This window comes from Gymnoscopelus microlampas (assembly GCF_963454915.1).
Source record: "Gymnoscopelus microlampas genome assembly, chromosome: 1".
In the NCBI taxonomy this organism is placed as follows: Eukaryota; Metazoa; Chordata; class Actinopteri; order Myctophiformes; family Myctophidae; genus Gymnoscopelus; species Gymnoscopelus microlampas.
In genome coordinates this window covers 42,278,471-42,294,681 of record NC_139962.1, presented here as the reverse complement: position 1 = coordinate 42,294,681, position 16,211 = coordinate 42,278,471, and the positions used below count along the sequence as shown (strand labels likewise).

Sequence of the window (16,211 nt, the reverse complement as noted above, 5' to 3'; positions counted from 1 at the left end):
GATAAGATTTACCCCCCCCCCCCTCCCCATTGAAAGGCTTTGCTAGTAGGTAGAATTAATGATAATGGCCACCAGCCTCATTTTATTTCTCACTTTGAAGAGAGTATTAGCTCAAGAGATTTGTCTTTCCTCTAACATGCTGTTTCCAGAGATGGTGGACTAGAAGCTAGATGAATAGCTACTGTCTATAAAGCCTATTTATAGCATAATGATATTTCCTTGCTATCTTCTAAATGCCTATATGTGCGCCATCGCACAATGGCATTGTGCGCCAAAAATAGCAGACCTACAAGCTAATATCTGCAACGCAGTGAGCTTGTAGGTTGGCTATTTTGGGCACAGGAGACCATTGTGCATCGAAGTATGAACCGGGTTTAAGCCAGAGGTAATAAGACACTAATATCTACTTTACTCACTGTTCTCATTCCTCTGAGCTTGGAGCCACTGTCTTTCTGTCTTCCCTCTGTGGTTGGGATATGGGTTTGCTGACAGACAACTGCTGCATGAGGAGAATAGGACATCTTGTTTCACATTCCTCTGTTGTTAGTCTGTGACAGAGAGCAGATGTTTCGTGTGACAATGTGTCCCAGTGGTGTATTTATCGCAACCGTGGATCTCCCAGAGAAGTTTCAGGGTGCTGGAATAGAGCTGTCACAGCACAGGAAAGTTGAATCCTTGACAAGCGCTTCACACGCACACATCATGTTTAAATGTTGATGTTTTAGGGCTACTGACAGAGATGCAAAATGTGATGCCTTGGGATTGAGAATGAGTTGTACTCCTCCAGTTGCACGTGTGTGAACACACATATGCGCACGCACGCACGCACGCACGCACGCACACACGCACACACACACACACACACACACACACACACACACACACACACACACACACACACACACACACACACACACACACACACACACACACACACACACACACACACACACACACACTCTGCATAACAGCTGCCAATTAGATATAATTTCACATTTCTGCATGTATCTTCTAAATATTCTGGTGGTAATACAGTAGCATCGTCTTAAACCTACAGGCCAAACATTTTTACCAAAGCAGCAATTCATCTACCCATTTCTGTGCCTGTAAATTGCAGCACCAGCAACTTATTGTAGCTGTATCAGGCTGAGTGCATTGGCTGCCCCCTGGCTGGGTGTTATTGCTTCTTAATGCAGTGACAGAGTGAATACTTGTCTCCTTGAAAACCATCCAAATGTAGGGTATATGTTCATAAATATTCGCTCAGTTTGTAACCTCAGAGCAGAATTGCAGTTTGTATTATTCAGTGTCACACTTTCAGGGTTGAAAGCACACTGTTTGCAGGCTGAAAACACGATGCAACAGAGCATTTGAATGGTCACAACTGTAAGCAAATGATATCAACTTTTGTGAGCTTTGAGGCTCACATATCAAAGTTGCTGGCAAGATAGTTTACACTGCACAAGGCAAAAATCACTATTCTTTAGATTACAATGCATCATTACCTTTTAGTTTACTGATAGCTTGGGGGTTTGTTAGTGTAAATATTTGCATCTTCCCCGCTTTCTAATGGAACATCTCAACATGTTTATAAAGCCATCCTCTTTGTTTTGTGAGGAGACAGCTCTATGTAGTTATGATAAATGTATGTACAACATATCAAGCAAGAATTAAGTGGACATTGCTATGCTAGAAACCTACTTTCTTACTTCAATATAATTATAGTTAGACAGAAACCATATCAATCCCCCCAATGTGGGGATTTTTATTCCCCACATTTACATTTGCTCTCCTTTAGATGCCATGAAAATGTATTATAATAAATAATACATATAATAAAATTGTATTCACGTTCCAATTAATCCATGATCCAACACGGACATGTGGCTATATATTGCAGCCAGCAATACATCTACAGCACTAGGTGATAACAGAAAAAAAGCCTACTTCTTTATTGTATTGTGTGTAAACAGATTTGAAATGGACAGAGCACTGACAGAAAAATAAATTGCAGCGAAGACGGACTGCATTCCCCTCGCACTATATGGCCCAATCACTTGACCCAATCCTTGACCTCATACTGTAGAACAAAGTGCACAGATTGCTTTTAAATCTCACTCTCATTCTCTACATTGCCTTTTTTTTTTCCCTCTACACCAAATCTATTCACCAAAAATAGCCTACTGTAACTGTGTCCCTGAGCAAGACTCTTAACCCCTAATTGCTCACAGGTTCTCATTGGAAACAAGACCGCAAGGACTTTCATGAACGACCTGTTAAAAGGAATTATCCTTAACCTACAAGCTCACAATGCTGCAATGTGTTCTGAGTTTATAGGTCTGCTTTTTTCACTGAATGTTTTGTCCCCAGAATAGGGATGCTATAGGGTTCATGTGGTTAAAATGCTTATTTGTCAAATAATTGCAACAGTCTATGATATGGAAAAAGAGAAACAGGGATTCTTTAATGATCGGTTGTAAGTATATAATTATGTTCCAATCATGTGCTTCTCTGTGGACTCATGTGCTTGTAATAAATACATCAGTTCTATGTTTTTATCTGACTGTCATTTATTTATTACACTATTTAGTATATTTTTAATCTCCAAGAGAATGTGGGAACCAAAGTGGCAGTATGCTATTAACCAGTAGGGAATTTGATGGGGGATGCGGGGGGATCACGGCATAAAATGTAAAGGTATACAGCATGTACTCATTACCTTAAACAGATCATTATAAAAATAAAAATATAATAGGGAAAGATGTTAAGGTAACTAGATCAAATTGAAATTGTAGAATTTGCAATGTCAGGTGTGTTTAAATGTCTTACAACAATGTCCTTTGGGAGGTGTACATGTTAGTGTATTGCACCAGTAGGGTTGTACCATCCCCACTGTTGCAAAATAATACATTCCCTACTGACTATAACCCTGAGCTGTGTGAAACCTCTGGTGAATGTTGTTTTGATGAGCTTTGTTTGAGGCCATATAAAGAACACATGATGTTGCACATCTCTCTTCAGATCACTCGTCATCCACTTATCTCCTGAATTCCATTACACAGCCACACAGTGCTGCGCTGCCTTAATGTGATCAGTGAACCTAGAGCAGTGAGCAGCCTTGGCATCTGATCTCTAGTCTTCATTAGAGTATTGGTTGCCACAATGAAATATGTTCACATATTTATCCCACTGACTGGGCCACAGTAAATCCAATTCCATCTTGATCTTCTTATTCACAGATGGTTAGAATTCAGATTAATCAAAGCGAAAGTGTCGGCTTTATCTGCAGACATTCTTCTTGAGAACATTGTAGTTGTTCTGTTACAGACGCATTAGATAACTTCCAATGAAGCCTGAATTGCGCAAATATGGGAATCATATGGGATGAGTTTCTGATTGAGATTAAATAAAAGTAATGACCATAAAAAGGGGAGTAATGGCTAACAAGTAGGGAGGTCTGTCTTTCATAACAGTGACTGACCTATCTGAAGATCCCATATTCTCCCAGCTCCTTTACTATTATGATAACATCTTGTTCTGGATGTCTGACTTAGGGTAATGAAACAAAAAGCTTTATGCCAGTTCAAAGATAAATGTTTTACTTATTTTAATGAAAACTTCAAACGTATAGTATTACAAATATAAAAAGATAAAGTGAAAAAATATAATACATCAAAGCATATTTGCTTTATGGGATGTCAATATTTTGAGTTCCCAGATTGATATTGTATAAAACACATGCTCACGCACATTTCCATCCACAGCGAGTGACTACTATCTAGCATGCAGTAGCAGTTGACAAATTAAACACAGGCCCAACTTTCATTTCCTAAGGAAAGATGCTCCATAGTGGTGGACAAAACAAAGGGAAGTAAGAGGATTATCCATCACCAAGGAGATCCCGAGACTTTAGCCGATCCACACAGGGAAATCTGATCACAGAATCACACGTCAAAGTCCTTAGTGTAGGGACTCTAGTGGTGAAATCCAAAGTAAAGTCTGCAGCACATAAATACTATGTAAGGCCTGGCCAGGACAAACATTTCAACACTAATGCGTCTTCACTCCGATGATGCAGTAGCATCGAAACATGCTCCAGATTCATCTTTGAGTTTCATCTCCCAGAGCCCAAAAACGGCATGAATAGCAGTTAAGAGTAGACTACTATATCCTACACAATGTCTATAAGGTAGCTAGAATTGAGAAAAGCCCGTCTACTACATCTTGAGATGAACAAAAGTTATTCTGTGGTAATTTTTTGTGGCCTGTGGAGCCTTAAAAAAAAGGGTCCTGATCTATTGCACCTGTTCCAAAAACCTTCTAAACCATTCTGTAACTTTGGCTTACGTGAACATGGTCTTCAAAAGGTAAACACACATCAGGTATGGTATCCACTACAAGTATCATTTAAGTTTATATTATGAGTGACACAATTTTGCTATTTGGAAAGTGTCTAAGAGGTTGAAAGTTAGGGGCATCCCGATGGCTCACAGAGTGAGGGCCCTATCTTGCCTTACCCCTTATGCCTAAACCTTTTAGACATTTTTTACCATTTTGAAAAACCTTTTAAAATTGTTCAAATAACCGATCTACAAGCTTACAATGTATCAATGTAGATGGGCTATTCTCACTATTTTAAATTTTAATGTTTTTAAAAAAAAGGAAAACATTACTAAAAAGGTTTAGGCAAGGGGTAAGGTGGCAAGATAGGGCCCTTTAAGGCTATAGTGCTTCCTGTAGCCTCTCTCCTGCTTTTCTTGTCTCTGTCTGCTATCCTATTGAATGAAATAAAGCAAAGAAGAGTGAAAGTTCGCTTGTTTGTTCTCATCCACCCACAGACTGTTGTTTCATTGCTCCACATACATCATTACAGCAACTCCCCGAAGAACCCATTAGGAACCATAATCAATGCATGATCGCATACGGTAAACAAATTCTAGGTTAGATACTGAAGGAAGCATTGCAAACACAGTAAAGTCTCTTTGGAATACAGCGTTAACCTTAAATAAACACCACCAAACACCACCATGAGATATACTGTATAAAGAATTATGCAGTCATTTTCAGCATAACTTTGAAACAAATTAAGCCGACAGATGAATATTTCGCCTGTCATAATTCAACAATGTCTCACAAGCACTACACAAGGCATAAAATGAATCCCCAAGGCACAATTTGACCTACTGCTCTATGTTTGCATCAGCAAATGCAGCTTATATCGGACAATAGCCGAGTTCATGGTGCACAGGAACTCTGTAAGTCTCAGGAGTTCCTCCATGGGAACAAACTGCAGGACCTGCCTCTGACACTCAGACGATTTATTGTCTGCGTCCTCCTCTCTTGCCAATCGACCCATGCAGTCATGGAGGTCAGTGAGCCAGGGGAGGAGTTGGACAGCAACTTCAGGACAGAAGCCCACACACACTAGCACTGTCCCAACCACTCCAACCGGGGGCGGACAGCTGAATGTGACTGTGCGGAAAGACAGATGCAGACATAGGACAATTGCTGCAGTGACACGGGTGAGGGCGGAGAACACAGGCAGGAGGAGGGCATCCCCAGGGTTAAGGTTCTGCATGGAATACAGAACACAACTCAGCAGCTCTTTCTGGTATTGTGGATCGCCATCATGCAGTGTGATTCGGCTAGTCACAGAAAAGGAGGGCTCTGCAGAAATCTTTATAAATAAATCTCCCATTTGACCCCCACATGCCCCCCACACGGACCCACTTCCAAAGATCAGACACTGTCTCTTTACATTCTTATCATCAGGGCTGGATGCTGATAAATCACAGAGTCCTGCCACCTCTGCCAGGATAGAAGTGGCACAAACTACTTTGCAAGAGTCACAGGGAGGCATAAGAGTCGATAAGACTTCAGAACTTTGAGCTGTCTGCAACAGCGCTTCGTTTAGGTGGCTCAACAGACCTCCTTCGCAGAACGGAGAGTTCCTGATCGTGGTTAGGCCAGGCCCCATGATAATGTACCAGGAGTGCACGTGGCAATTTGCCAGTGGTCCTTCCAGTACACAGCCTTTCCGAATGTCCTCAGTGCAGTGTCCCTGTATCCAGGAAGCAAGGCAACCCCTCTCAATGCGTTCCCTCCAGCTCAGGGTAAGCAATTCCCTCCGCTCATTGAAGGTGCCAAGTCGCTTCCTCTGGTCCAGTGGTCGCCCTCCTGTGACACTGCAGCAGGCTGGATTTACAGTGTTACGAGACAGCCAGCGGGCTCGTGGAAGGCAACTCACCTAAAAATGGAGAAGGAGACCTGATCACTCACATCAATTAACAGAGTTATAATATCTGATACAGATCATAAATAGTGCATTCATTTTCTCACTAAAATTATATAGAATATGAATTAGGAAGGTGTGCTCAGTAGAGGCATGCCCCAAAAATAACACTTGCACTTTCTGTCGCAGTAACAATTCACTTCCCTTCCCCCTCTGTCTCTCACTTTCTCTGTCCATTTCTTTGTCTCTGTAGGGCAAATTGTAAAAAGCCGAACATACAGTAGGACTGTGATGTGGCATCTGTTGGATATATACGGTATACACAGTTTACAGTCTACAGCACTTTCCACCAGGAAAGTGGTAATTGAATACATTATGTCAGATATTCAGTGGGGAAACCTGGATGGCACAAGAATTAGAAAGTATTCAAAATAAGCCACAACTTAAGTATGCGTGTGCTCGCAAACTCGCATGCACGCATGATAGATGCAAAAGATGTTATGTTGTCACAGTTAAAAGGTATGTTGGTGTTAATCAGAAGGGGGCTTGCGGGTCTCCTTTTCTCTGTCGCTCTCCCTCCCTCTTTATCTGTGTGTGCACCAGTCTAAGCACTGAGTGGAGGAACAATGAAAGAATTATGCTGTGTAAGGGTTGGATGTTCAATCACTGTATAAGAAATGAAGATTGAGTAATGAATCACTTGGATCCCTACCTGATGGCGCTGCAGATATTCCTGTGCAGTGTGATCCCTGATGATGTCAAGCCGCTGCCTCTGCTGCACACTCATAGCTTCAAACAGCCGCAGGTTCTCGTTAATTGTTTCCACTTGCAGCCTGTGGAAATAGGAGCACACCTGCTCATGTTGCTCCAGAAACGATGCTGGGAGGTGGGCATTTGGGAAGAGCGCTTCGCGGTTAGCCAGACACGGTCCGTAGTTCCGAATCAGCTTGGAGAGCAATGGCCTCACAGCTTCTTTGCCATCATAGTGCAAGCACACAACATAGACTTCAGAGTTCCCAGCCTTGCTTGTGGCAGGCTTGAAGATGTTGACAGTGCGGAAACAACAGTTCAACAGGTAGATTAAGCAAGTGGAGGAATGCTCATACAGGGTGAACATCTTAAGTACAAAGGAGCCACCAGGGCTTAGAAGCAGTAGTGCCGCTGTAGCCTCACAGTAGAGCAGAGAGGCCACTAGAGCCTCCTGCTCATCAGGAGTCTCCTGACAGTCAAAACTCCCATCTGCCGTCACAACATCAACACTGTGCATATTACTGACAAATGTCTGCAGCTCAAGCAAATGCTTTTGGTTCATGATGTCACCAGTGTTATCTGAGCCAAAGAACCACCACGGCAGCGTGTTGGCGATGAGCCGATCATCTGCAATGGTCGTGTTGCCACCATTGCTCTCGTGGTAAGGGTTAAGAGTATTGGCGGCCCAACTCCAGTCACAGTAACGTGTGCGCTCACTAGTTTTGATGTAGTGGTTTAGAGCAGTGATGAAGGCCCCGGGAGCTTCACACAGATGCACCGTGTTCAGCTCTCCATTCCGTAGCGCCGCCTCTGGAAGGAGGTCAAAGGCGCCCAGGATCTCATAGAACTTACACCAGGCCTGAGTGCAAATCTCAGCATTGGCAGCAGAACGTACAGCAGCGATGACCTTTCCTGCACGATTGGTGGAGTTGGTATGCTGGTGCCAGATCTCGAGATTCTTGTCACTAAGCTGGTTCTTCACAGCATTAAGTGATTCTTTTAGGGCCTGCAGACAAGAGCTTTCCTGTGGCAGACATCTGAGACAATCATTTGGATCGGGGATAGACCATTCCCCAGTTGATGGTTTGGCATAGGTTTTAACCTTATTGAAAAGTTCTCCAACCTCAGACACAATTTCAGGGTCACAGGCCAGTCTATCACTAGACTGCTGCTGCCTGCCTCCTTTCCTTCTTTTTCCATGGCTTCTACTCATCTTCCCCACTGGAGAACCAACAAACAACAGGAAGAGGATAAACAGAATTAATAATAAAACATGAGTGTAAGACAGACAGAACAACATTATTAGAGTTGTGTTCTGTAATATATTGGGTCCTGACTGCATGGCCAACAAACATTGTGGGTCCAAGTGTGAAACCAGTTGATGAGACCCTCAGACCCACTGTACTGTACTATGCTTTACAGTTAATATCAACTGTCAGGCCTGCTTATGTGGGATGTGATATATTATGGTGGAGGGGCAAATTTACACTAATACTTACAGACTCTTGCAAGGCCTGGCCCCATACATTGCATTTCCCCTACATGCATGAGTGGTGGTGGATTTCCATTGAAGCTCATTGTTGTGAGTGCCTTGGGGCAAGCTCTAAAGACTACCAATAAAAATGTCCAAGCCAGTTGAGTGGTATTAACCATCTTAACCCAAGCATCCCTATTCTGGGGAGAAAAAAATGCCAAAAATAGCTACAAGATCACAATGCATCATAAGCTTGACAATGACAAATATGGTCTACATATAGGGAGGTTACAATTTCTTACACCACGGCCTCTTGCAATTATTCAAAACAACATAATATAACCAAATCCATGACAAAACAATATTCTGCAATGTTATAGCCAATCGCATCTATCTGGACATGGGTTTAAAGCAGTGGTTCTCAACCTTTTCAGGCTGTGACCCCCCCAAAAAAAATCACATTTGAACTAGTGGGGACCCCCCCACCCTGATAAGCACTTGGAATTGTAGGAATTACATTTAGTTTGACTCGGTTCCACAGATAAATATTGTGAAAATAGCCGATCTACAAGCTCACAACGCCGTTGTGAGCTTATAGATCAGTTATTTAAAAAAAATGTTGCCTCTTTCTCATATCATTTGACAATTTGGCCAATGTTTGAAATTATGTAATTATATTTGAAGTGAAAAGAAGTGAACAGGAAATATTCTACTTAGATGACAATATTGGGGGATGTAATGCACAATGCACAACATAGAAAATAGCTTATCTACAAGCTCACAATGCCGTTGTGAGCTTGTAGATAAGATATTTTCAAAATGTTTGCGAATGTTTGACCAGTTTTTATTATATAGCTTGTTGATTACTTTTGATGCAGTAATTGTCTTGTTTTCATTTAATTGGTCTTAAAAGTCCTTAAATTGTCACTTCACTGTCATCTGGGACTTATTCTGTGCAGAAAAGTACTAGTACTAATATTTGTGGTTTTACACAGTGGTGTAAAGTAAGTACATGTACTCAAGTACTGTACTTAACTACAATTTTGAGGTATTTGTACTTTACTTGAGTATTTCCAATACTTTTACTTCTACTACACTACATCTCAGAGGCAAATATTGTACTTTTACTCCACTACAATTATTTAAAACTTTAGTTACTAGTTACTTTGCAGATATAAAGTATTACATTATAAAACATACATTATATGTTTACATATATACCTAAGATATTTGAAAATAGCAGGTCTACAAGCTCACAACGTGTCTCGGTGTGACGCATTGTGAGTTTGTAGAGCTGCTATTTTCAAACATTTTAGTACTTTTACTTTAAGTACATTTTGATACCAGTACTTTTGTACTTTTACTCAAGTACATTTTTAATTCCGGACTTTTACTTATAACAGAGTATTTCTACATTGTAGTATTGATACTCTTACTTAAATAAAACATTTGAGTACTTTTCCCACAAAATTGAAGAACACCCAGTCCCTCGAGTGGCGAGTTCTCGGTCACGAGAAATGTCCATCTCCTATCGGTCCGGGGACCCCCAGGGTTACTTGAGGGGGTTCCAGGGGGTCCCCAGCTAAATGATGGATAGGAACCAAATGGACCCTTATGGGTCTGTAACTCTGAGAGCGTACAAATGGAACCAAATTTGGTTTCCATTTGGTTCCATTTGTACACTCTCAGAGTTAAGTTAACATTGATTTTACAACATGAATTGGGGTCCCAGAGATAGAAATGCCATTAAATAGGGGTCCGTAGCCCTAATGCATGTCAATGAGGGTCCTTAAAATGTATCTTTTCAAATGGGGGTCCGCGGGCTAATAAGTGTCCATTTGGAGGTCCTTGACATGAAAAAGTTTGAGAACCGTGTTCGATAGGACTCCTATCGATCCATCTTTAGCCTATTTAGCTAAGCATGCTACTGCTAGCAGCCTGATGGTCATACGGAGGAGAACCCTATTGTCTTTCCAGTATCATACTATGACATGTCGTTCAACGCGTGTCCATTACAATTACATTCATAACGTTCTGAACGTACAGCGGTTACATGTATTGATTATTTTAGCGCTATAGCGTCCTTTCGCCATACAAACTACACACCTAACTTTAAACAACTTTTAGCAACAGTTCTATGATGTGGAGGAACTAGAACTCACCGAGGGACGAGGAACCATGCTGTCATGTGAGCCATACCCGGTCTGCGCGTGCGCGTGCTCGTGGTGTGATTTTTAAAGGAACCCCCTCTTTGTTTGGGTTAGTAGCACTAGGGAGAGAGACTACATGGTTGTTAGTAGTGCTACTGCTTAGTGTTTATTATGTGCTTTTGAAATAGCCTAATGCAGCCTGTATGATCTACATCTGATAAATTGCCTAAAGCCACAAAAAAGCCACAAAACAGACTGCTCCATACATAGACGAATGAAAAGTGACACACACACACACACACACACACACACACACACACACACACACACACACACACACACACACACACACACACACACACACACACCACACACACACACACACACACACAAACAAATGTATTGTGGAAAGCCTGGTGACGCGAGGTTAGTAGTGTGTATACAGTCCTTGTCCATTTTATGCCCATATGGAGATCCCTGATGTCATCACTATATGCCCATATATGGGCATGCCCCTATTGCATTTTGTGCCCATATACGGAGCTGACTGATTTGTTTGTGCCTGATGCCATGGCGACACATCAATGTTAGACAACACACTCCATATTTGGGCATAGCGGCATTGGGAACTCCTTAGCCTATCTGGTTATGGCTGTGTCATGGTAGCATGAGCATGATGTCAGAGGTCCGCCCGCCCTCCTGTTACATGTGCCCTCTCTCTGCCGTGGCTTTCCTGTCTCTCTTCATTCTCCTATCTCCTATGTAAATAAAGTGTAAAATTCCAAACTTGATTCTAAAACAACAATAAAACGATGTATTTCAAGTTACAGGGTTTTAGTGCTTAACACACCCTAAAAAACCCTCCCAAGAACATCACCTCCCATTGCCCATGAGGAGACCAAAACTGCAACCCTCCCCACAAGCATGCCCTATACAGCCAACGCCAGACACAGCCCTATAGAAGCCATGAAGCATGCGTGCATGTAAGACATGTGAATCTGTATGACCTTGTTTTTCCTGCAGCGGCAGTATTATCATCAGGCTGTGAACGTCATTACGGAGATGAATAACCTCCATCATCAGGGTGCAGAACCATTATTGAAATGGTGACAGGAGATCTTGACCCCGTGGCTGAATTGGGCCTGGTAATTGTCACAGTGGCAGTTAGCTCAGGTGAAGGACAGGCCTCGGTCAGCTTGAATGTGTGTAGCCCCTCTGTGTGTGCGCGCATGCGTGCTGGTATTTAGATTTTTTTTTAAATCTCATGTTAAAAAAAAGATTTAGTAAATATTTTAAACCACAATCTTTTATAATTATAAACGTTTGTGGATTGTGCATTACATCCCCCCAATATTGTCATCTAAGTAGAATATTTGCTGCTCACTTCTTTTCACATTTCAAATATAATTAAACTTAATTTCACTATTTCAGATGTTTCTTAAGGCATTTCTAATAGTGAAGAGAGAGACAAGAAAGTAAAAGCAAGTGGGGATGATAGTTTCTTGGTTGGATTTGAACCCAGTGCAATACGATCATACTGTACTTTTAGCCTCCAGGAGATCTGTCCTGTTTGATATTACTGATGAGATTTTTCTTTTGTGAACCTATTATTATGATATCATAATGTGTTGAATATCATGATCCTTCACTAATGTTCAAAATGGGTTTCAGAGGCAGTTTAAAAAAATCCCCCAGGCCCTCATACTGTAGAGATTTACACACTACTGGACAGCAGCATTTACACATGCCCTTTCATAACAATCAAATTAACGTTGAGTATGTTCTTGAATGTGCCTGAAGCTAACATAGCCTTCATTCATAACCGTGATGATAGTCTTGCGTGGTCAGCGCTCCAATCTCGCTGCACTCTTAATGGAAAAAATAAGCCTGTGATCCGAGGTTATACCTACCATGATGAAGATTATCTTCAACCTGTTGTATACTCCAACAGTCGTTTATGGTATAAACTAGTTATTATCAGCAAAATCACCTCATAATTCAAACACTATTGTGTGATATACAGTATTTGTGATTATCTCTCAACAAATTGAAATTCCCAATTTGATATTCCATACATTGTTTTCCAGGGGGGAAAAGTAGCATGCTATATTGAAATTCAGTGTTTTGTCCCCTAATCTTTCTCTTGTCTCCTTACATAAACCTCCTCTTTAGTCATTTATGAGTATTTATGCTGGGTTTGCTTAGCTTGCAGTTCCCCCGGATTGCAATACAGTTCTTGGTCAAGTCTCGAGTTTGCATGTGCATTCAAACTCCACGATCGCAAAATGTATGAGCATAAGAATGACCAAACACTGCTGTGTTTACAGGGGAACATCTGAAATTATCATCAGCCTTTTTACCAAATGTAGTTTCCTGCAAAAATGCCAATGTATAATTAACCTAAGAGTGGAAGCATTGCTGTCAAAGTAACAGGTGAAAAGTTGGCTCTAGAAATGTTCTAGTAGCAAATAATTTAAGTGCACCTTTGGATCAATAGGTGCTATAATCTATGACAATCCCAACTCAGCTTTTATTGCAACATGGTCCTCCTTAATCCTTTGTGGACACTTAGCTGAATTTAAGTCATAATTCCCTTCACACTGAAAGAACTCTGTGACAACTAATGACCCATCATCTCCTCACTCAGTGGTGGACTCAGGCTGTTTGAGGGGCAGAGATGTAAAAAGAAAACAGCACCAGCTGCATTCAGTGGGGCATCAGCACGTTAAACGTTTTAATGCATTTATGGTGAAACAGTTACAGTTCCCTATACCTAATGTTCACGCTCTTTCGAAACCAATATACACATCCAGACAATTTTCTATTTCTAAAATGCTAAAGATTCTAAACACTCTCAAGATTAGTTTATTGGCTCCAAATAGGAATAACAATCCTGCCACAAAAATATTTTAAAAAGGGTACATATTACATTTAAAAATGTTTTAAAAAGGGTACATATTACTTAATAAATACATATTATTTAAAAATCAACAACAGGAAAACCAGGAGGGCATTTATCACTACTGAGGCATCCCATGAAGGCACATTGTTTCGCATGTAGGAGCATGTAGAGGCCAACACATTATATAGCATATATAGGGCATTAGTATACTGTATATCTCCACTGGCAGGGCACCCTAGAGCAGTGTTTCTCAACTGTGGGTTTTTTAAATACTGAATGGGCACCCTACCGTACCATGTTTTCTACACTGCAAGGGCACTGTAGAGGGCACTTCATGTTTTCTACATTGGAAGGGCATGCTAGAGGGCACTTCATGTTTTTTACATTGGAAGGGCACACTAGAGGGAAGTTCATGTTGTCTTGCACGCTGGGCCACCATAGAGGGCATTTATCTACAGTGCCATAGGGACATGATTATTATGACATCAGTAGAGCAATTACTTTCCTGACTCATCTGTGTTTTTAATCATTGAGCTTCAATTATATATCATTGTGGGACTTAAACAAACTTTCAATCTCCTGTAACCATCCCTAAATCTTCCTGCCCCAGGGTTTATTTGTACATTCAACAGAAAATACAGAAATTGAGCAGGAAAAGGAAGGAAGCCTAGCTTATTCAAAATCCTCTCCTTATTAGACAAATAATACAAAATAACAAATATCTAACCATATGTTTCCAGATGAAAAGTTATTTTAATTGCGTCTTAATTGCTGGAAAGGAAGATAATGACTTCAGCATCAGTGATTTCCATAACTGTGAATCTCTAAATTTGATAGAAAATTCATGTTTTGATGTACAATAAAATAAAATAAAAACTTGCAAAAAGGTGCGGATGGATTGTCTGTTGAAATTTGACTGTGAAATCATCCTAAAAACCTAATTTGTTATGTATAACATCATATATAAACAATATAGCAGTAGTTCATATGGGGGGGGGGGGGTCTCTAAGAGTTCAATGGGAAGTGAGTTTCATATCCCCTGAAAAATATCTGTCCAAGATGCTGTTGTGTAAAACATTAACCAACCTTGTCCTATACATATTCAGTGTACATTTCCATTGAGAATTCAAAGCACAGTAAATTTCAACTATTCACCTTTGTGCAACATGACTTCTTCACTGCTTCACCACAACAGGATTCAATAAAACGCTGACAACATTCTCCTCCAGTCTTTATTCCCACTGGATATGACATGTATTCATAGAAATTCTAGTATTTCTTTTATCTTTCTTAGTGTTTCCATACAATTTATATTCTTAATTTACATCATTTTCAAACTCATCTCTATAGGCTTTTTTTTAATTTTTTTTACACCTTTTGGTGGATATCCCATTTGTGCATTGTATATGAGTGAGGATGCCTTTGCAATGTTTGTAAACGGTAAAACCAAATAGTCACAAATCTTCTTCATTCGCACCACATGTACAACAATCAAGTTGTGGTTGCCATTGTTTATATATAAATGGTCTGTGAGGAGCATATCACTGCTTATCTAAATTGAACATGGCTTCATAAGAATCAAGAACGTGCGTGTGTGTACGTCCCTGCTTGCATGTGCGTGTATGTTGGGTGTATGAGAGAGATAAAGACAGTGCAAGTATGTAGGCTTCTATTTCTGTGATGTCAGCATGGCTGATATGCTGTTTGTGTAGGTCTCTCTATGCATAGAAATATCCCTCATTTTCGAGATCCATGTCATAACTCATTCTTACATTACCACACACTCACATGCATGCACACACAATTGTGCCATAACTCCTTCAAGGCTGATGTCAGTGAATGATAAAACAGTGGTACCCAGCATGCCGCAGCTGTCGCTCTGTGCAGCAATATCAAGCCAACAGATTTACAGGCTTATCATTCATAGTATTGGTTAAAGATCTGGGACATGTGGAGGTCAGTGGAAAAGCGAAGGGTAAAAAAGAGGCTGAGAAAATATGAGTGCACTGTATAATATCAGCGGGAAATGGTGACTGTGTGTGTGTGTGTGTGTGTGTGTGTGTGTGTGTGTGTGTGTGTGTGTGTATATATATATATATATATATATATATATATATATATATATATATATATATATATAGAGAGAGAGAGAGAGAGAGAGAGAGAGAGAGAGAGAGAGAGAGAGAGAGAGAGTTTGTTTATTCAGACCAATGTACCCCCTATAAGATGGTATAGCACTATCCGTTTTATAGTGCTGTCAGGCAGAAACCTTGTATCTCCATATTTCTTTTTAAGTTTTTCATAAATGAATGCCCTTCTTCCTCATATGACGTGTGTCACGTAAACGTATACAAAATAGCCAATCTACAAGTTCACAACACGTCACAATGAGACGCGTTGTTTGTAGATAAGCTATTTTATAAACATTTTGACTATAATGACATGCTCAAAATAGGGACGCCTGGATAAAAGTGGTTAAAGTCTTTCAGTGAGTTTTATAACTATTTTAAAACAATAAAGTCTGCACACTGGATCATGCTCCAAAGCTTGAAATATATTGGTTTCCACCAGTGGACGTGACGTTTCGAGCCTCACCGGATCTTCATCAGCTGATGAGTGTGCAGACTTCATTGTTTTTGGATTCTGACCTCTGCCTGGCACCTGGTATTTTAGCGAGTGCATGTGCATGCTTTGTTTTTTTTA

The 16,211-nt window shown here is 40.6% G+C and overlaps 1 protein-coding gene across 3 annotated transcripts; it reads right to left on the bottom strand.

Moving 5' to 3' along the window:
• Positions 1-3,590: 3,590 nt before the first annotated feature.
• On the bottom strand, positions 3,591-10,725 carry cmtr2 (cap methyltransferase 2). Of its 3 annotated transcripts, none has more exons than XM_084067100.1 (3): positions 10,619-10,725; positions 6,945-8,203; positions 3,591-6,247 (listed from the first exon to the last, which is right to left on the bottom strand). In XM_084067100.1, exons 2-3 carry the CDS (start codon positions 8,193-8,195, stop codon positions 5,189-5,191), a joined length of 2,310 nt encoding a protein of 769 aa, XP_083923226.1. In that variant the 5' UTR covers positions 8,196-8,203; positions 10,619-10,725; the 3' UTR covers positions 3,591-5,188. The 3 variants fall into 3 exon arrangements, with proteins under 3 accessions (XP_083923226.1, XP_083923227.1, XP_083923225.1); XM_084067101.1 differs by lacking the exon at positions 10,619-10,725 and adding an exon at positions 10,563-10,589; XM_084067099.1 differs by lacking the exon at positions 10,619-10,725 and adding an exon at positions 8,482-8,787.
• Positions 10,726-16,211: the final 5,486 nt, after the last annotated feature.